Raw genomic sequence first — 5,732 nt, 5'->3', positions numbered from 1 at the left:
GACCACTGTAGCTGTGTAATAGGCATTAAAATCGGGTAAGGTGAGTCCTCCAACTTTGTCCTTCTTCTTGAGGAGTTCTCTGCTAATTCTAGGTTTCTGAAAGTGTCTTGTATTTTTATAATCAGGGGAATACTTTAGGAAACTCAGTCTTACTATTGGCAAAAGGACACAGCTCTGGAAAGACATAGAAATTGTTGCTGTAAATCTTCATTATTTTTAATGTACTTCTCTTCCAGTTTTGTATTTTTCTTTTAAACAGGTCAGCTTTTCTAAACAGTTCGAAAAATGCAGACTTAATTCAGTATTTTACCTTCTGCGCATAACTAGTGATTTGTGCTTTTTGTGTGTGCTTTGTGTTCCTATTAGTCTTGAAAAGCTCTTTCAGATAATAATTATTTTTAAGTGGACATTGGATAAACTGGTGAATCACCAGGGTAACTCCCTGAGCACTAAAATACTTGTGAGAAATATGTTCTAGGACTGAATTTACCTAACTTTATATTAATTATATTTACAAAGAAATGTCTTAAGTCTTCACAGTGACTTAAATATGTGCATTTAGTGAAATTTTATGTTATCACCTGCATAACAGCTTTATATTTTCTCAAATATTAATAAAGATACTCTGAAGAAGAAAAGAAAGTTGCTTTCATAGGTAGTTTATTGAGAAACTAAATTGTATATATTGTAACCTCACTTTAATGAAATTGCTAGGTCTTTGTGGTTATAGGTGAGACTCTATAAAAGCAGTAATGCTAAATAAGCTGTTCTGGGTGGAACCTGTAACAGGCCTATAATTCTAATGGATCATATCTTTTGGCTGCCTTCAGTAACCTGTTTCTGTTGGTTTGCAGGTGGAGTGACTCGGATGACCGTTTCTCTTGTTGTCATAATGTTTGAATTAACTGGTGGCTTGGAATACATTGTGCCTCTAATGGCTGCAGCCATGACAAGCAAGTGGGTGGCAGATGCTCTTGGACGGGAGGGCATCTATGATGCCCACATCCGCCTCAATGGATACCCCTTTCTTGAAGCCAAAGAAGAGTTTGCTCATAAGACACTGGCAATGGATGTGATGAAACCCCGGAGAAATGATCCCTTGTTGACTGTCCTTACTCAGGACAGTATGACTGTAGAGGATGTAGAGACCATAATCAGTGAAACCACTTACAGTGGCTTTCCAGTGGTAGTGTCTCGAGAGTCCCAAAGACTTGTGGGTTTTGTCCTCCGAAGAGATCTCATTATTTCAATTGGTAAGAATTTCATAACGGGGATAATAGGATCCACTCTGAATAGAAATAAATATACCTGACAGAGGGAAGGGGGCCAGAAGGCTAGAACTACTAGCACTTCAATTTTCAACTTTATTTCCTCTCACTTTTTAAATAGAAAATGCTCGAAAAAGACAGGACGGGATTGTGAGCACTTCCATCATTTATTTCACTGAGCATTCTCCTCCAATGCCACCATACACTCCACCTACCCTGAAGCTTCGGAACATCCTGGATCTCAGCCCCTTCACTGTGACAGATCTTACACCCATGGAGATTGTAGTAGACATCTTCCGCAAACTTGGACTGCGTCAGTGCCTGGTTACACACAATGGGTGAGAACTCTCGTAGAGACATCATGAATTGTGAGAGAGAAAGGATCTAGAGAAATTAAGAAGGAGAACTCAATTTAAATGAGCATTAATAGCACTTTTGAGGAGCCCAGTGATTACTCACTTAGATGCAAACTGAAAGGTTTGTAGTTCAAACCCACCAGGTATTCTTGCATGAGAAGGATGTGGTGACATTCTTCTGTAAAGATTACAGCTTTTGAAGCCCTATGGGACAGTTCTACTCTGTCTTCGAGAGTTACTATGAGTCAAAATTGATGGCAATGGACTGAGTTGGATTCATAGGCTTTTGAGGCTTTCAAGTGAAGATGAACGTATTTCTTTTATCATTGTGATTAATAGAAAAGGAGTTCGGGAAAGAAAATTTGTTTGAGAGATGTCCACTGCTAGTTGCTCACATTACAAATAACTCAGCTCTTCATTCACAAAGGAAACAATTATGCTCTTTTGAACAGACATCACTAATATTATCATGGAGGTCCTCAGATTACAAATGACTTCCATTCTTGTGTGTCTTTAAGTAGAATTTGTAGGTAAAGTGGAGCAGGTGCATACATTTCTTTAGTGCAAGAAAAGGCTTAAAACATTTTCTGTAAACTTGGAATGCAAGTGAAGGTGATTGTGGTATAGAATTTGTTGTGAGTAGGGTTTCAGTCATTTCAAAGTGAGGGAGAATAAAGATAACATTAAAGGGCCTCTGCGAGTTGTCTGTAAGTCTGATGTTCATTTGTGTACGACTTGGTCTCTGCAATAACGTTACTATTATTTGAAGATGAGAAAACCAAGTTTCAGTGAGGGTTTAATGGTTTGCAAAAAGGTCTCCAGTTAATTCAAAATCAAAACAAAACACTGTTGAGTTGATTCTGACTCACAGCAACTCTAACTGCCCCTGTGGGTTTCCAAGACTAACTTTTTAAAACATTACTTACTTTTTTAAATTAGAAAAAATATTCAAAGATCATTTTATTAAGAGGCTCTTACAGCTCTTATAACAATCCATTCAACAATTATATCGAGTATATTTGTACATATGTTGACATCATTATTTTCTAAACATTACTTTCTATTTGAGCCCTTGTTATCAGTTCCTCTTTTCTTCACCCCCACCTCATGACCCCTTGATAAATTAATTATTATTATTTTCATCTCTTACACCAACCGCTGTCTCCCTTCCCTCATGGTTTCTGTTGTTCATCCCCCTGGGGGTGGTGGGGGTGGTTATGTGTCAATCTTTGTGATTGGTTCCCCCTTTCTCCCCTCCCATCTCCACCTTCCCCCTACCCTCCTGGGATCGCTACGCCCATTCCCATTCCTGGATTCCATCAAGACTAACTCTTTACTGGAGTAGAAAGGTTCATCTTTCTCCCTTGAAGCTGCTGGTGGCTTTAAACTACTGACCTTGTGAATTCCATCCAAATGTATAACCACTATACCACTAGGGGTCCTGCAGTTAATAAATAGAGTAGGCATTTTTTTCACATTAGTCATATGAGATGCTTTCCAAAATTCCTCAACGCCAAGCCACACTCCAAACCAATTTTATAAGGATCATGGTGGGATTTACTTATATAATTCTTTAATTTATTTTATATTCGTGGGTATAACATGGTACATACAAAAAGTTGTACCTTTAAACACAGTGCTTTAGGACTACCAGAACCTAGGCTCTTTTCTTTTTGAGATATTAAACAAAACTTTATTGTAGCTTGGGTGTAAGTATACAGATCAAATTAGTTTTATGCACATTTTGGTTTGTGGCCTTGGTTGTAATCCCTTGTCGCAACACTCTTCCAACTTCCTCCTCGGAATCCACGTTCCCATTCATCCTGCTTTCCTGCCCCTTCTGGGCTTTTGAACTTTGTTTTGAGGCAAATGCTGCTCTTTTCATTTGATATGGTTGATTTACTGAGTAAATCCCTGGTGTGATTGCACTTGATAGGCTTGACTGTTGTTTAGCTGAAGTTCATCCCTGGTAATGGACCCCGTTCCAGATTTGAGAAGTACCCAAGAGCTACAGTCTCAGAGGGTCCACCAGTCTCTAGTAGACTAGTAAATCTGGTTTTATTTCTTTGCCAGTGATTATATAAAAATTTTACCTTCCTTTAAACCATCTAAATGGAATAGTAGGTTCTACACAGGATTTAATTCAGTTAGAGAACTTTCCCTAGCTGGTTTCTTCAATATTTACTGGTTTCATCTTTACTTCAACTGATATTATTTTATGTAACAAGGCATTCCACTAGATTCTGAGGAAAGATAAAATGTAGTAAGACCTTTCTCTGCCTTTAAGGATGTAGATTGTGACAAGGAGACTAAGCCCACTGCCATCAAATTGATCTCAACTCATAGTGACTCTATATATAAGATTGTAAATTTCTCCAGGAACGGACAGGCTCTTTCTCCTGAGGAATGACTGATGGTTTTCACCTGCTCACCATGTGGTTAGCAGCACAGTGCTTTCCAGGTAACACCAGAGCACACAAATATTATAGTCCAATAGGAAACAGGTCAAGTGCTACAGAAGAGACACATATAGAAAGTGCTGTTGCTGGGGTGAAGATAAAGTTACTTCTGGCTTAAAGGATAAGAGAAGGTGTTCTAGAAGAGGGGCTGGACTTCAAAGGGTAAGTAAGATTCAGATATGTAGAGAATAATATTTAAACAGAGATGGACCTGAGACAATTGTTTGACCTGAGACTTCGAAGTAGAAATGCTTGGTGCATGATTTAGTCCATTTGCATGGTGCAGTGTTGTCTCATCATTCTGTAAGTGCAGCTAGTGTTAAAAAATATTGAAAATGATCAGGACAAAAAGTGTCTTCTCTGGAAACATTTTAATTTCAGATTTTCTTTCCTTTTACCTTTTAGGAGATTGCTTGGAATCATTACCAAAAAGGATGTGTTGAAGCATATAGCACAGATGGCAAACCAAGATCCTGATTCCATTCTCTTCAATTAGAATTTGCAGTGCGGTCCTGGGTATAAAATAAGAAGAATCTTGCAGACCATGGATATATTTTAGTACTCAGATACCCAAAACACATTTCCCATATTTGGATGGTGAAGTAATACTAGTGTGTTGTCTCTTACAAGTTAACTAGTTGCACTTCATTATCTCTGCAAATTAATCTCCTCTTTTAGAGAAAATGCAGTTAAGCTTCTGTGAGATTGCATTTGGGAGATTTCATGAAAGAGTAAAAGAAAATTGCCATGGTTTCAATGTCTTTCATATTTTGAGGGTTTTTTTCCATTTAAAAATATTGTTAACTATTACCAGTCACTGAAAACTATGCAAGAAAAATTACAACCATCTTGACCTATAGCCTTCATGAAACTCATGAAAGAGTCGATTTGTTTTTCAGCTCTGTCATTGGGGGAAAATGAAGTGAAAACCAAGAGGCTTTGCTTTTCAAACCACAGAAAGAAAAGCCAGAAGGAAAATAGTAATGGTATTTTCTAGACTGTGAAGAATCAGTTCAAATGTTACCTTTTTTCTGTTACATTATTTAGCATTATTAGTTTTTTGTTTATATATGTTAATTTTCATTTCTGATTATAAGACAGTGCTGTTGAGGTTGATTTTTATAGCTTGCTTGCTCCTGGTACTCTTGAAGTACAAAAAGTTAAGCTATAGAGCTTTCTGCTTGTCTGCAAAAATGAAAATTTGCAGATGATATTTGTTAACTAGAAAACAAAGACTTTGCCAAAAATTTGTTAGTTGCAAGGACTTTGGTAATTTCTCTCCAGTTTCCTTGAAATGAAAAATTAGTCAAGTTCTAGGCAAAGTCACTGACTAGGAATTTCACATTTTTCTGAGATTCCAACTAGTCCTCTTACCCAGGTGCCACCTCCATGAATGATGGTGCTTCAGGCTTTGGGAATATGTAAGAACAGTAGAGAGAAGCATACGGACAAACCAGGGAAGATCCAGAGCTGTATCTGCATTCCCTCATAAATAACTGGACATTTATTCCTTCTCCTAGCATAAAGTGTGTATAACAGGCCAGTGTTGTTCTCAGGAACAAGATGTAGGCTTGGGGTACTTTCGCACATCTGAAGGCATTAGAACAGTAAAGGCAGCTGTGACTCCACGAGGCTCCCTATAATTCTTA

At 37.8% G+C, this 5,732-nt stretch overlaps 1 protein-coding gene across 1 annotated transcript in view; it reads left to right on the top strand.

The window, feature by feature from the left end:
* Positions 1–4,844, top strand: part of CLCN5 (chloride voltage-gated channel 5) — a 195,716-nt gene extending 190,872 nt beyond the window's left edge. The window contains exons 11-14 of the mRNA XM_045288271.1: positions 715–730; positions 855–1,253; positions 1,390–1,606; positions 4,489–4,844. Coding sequence (XP_045144206.1) covers positions 715–730; positions 855–1,253; positions 1,390–1,606; positions 4,489–4,579 — 723 coding nt within the window. The 3' untranslated portion in view covers positions 4,580–4,844. The remainder of the gene's footprint in view (positions 1–714; positions 731–854; positions 1,254–1,389; positions 1,607–4,488) is intronic.
* Positions 4,845–5,732: the final 888 nt, after the last annotated feature.

The sequence above is a fragment of the Echinops telfairi genome, unplaced genomic scaffold (genome assembly GCF_000313985.2).
Source record: "Echinops telfairi isolate 266 unplaced genomic scaffold, ASM31398v2 ScPeMD7_19;HRSCAF=73, whole genome shotgun sequence".
NCBI classification, from domain to species: Eukaryota; Metazoa; Chordata; class Mammalia; order Afrosoricida; family Tenrecidae; genus Echinops; species Echinops telfairi.
The sequence above is the reverse complement of the archived record's forward strand: the minus strand, read 5'-3'. Positions and strand labels throughout refer to the sequence as shown.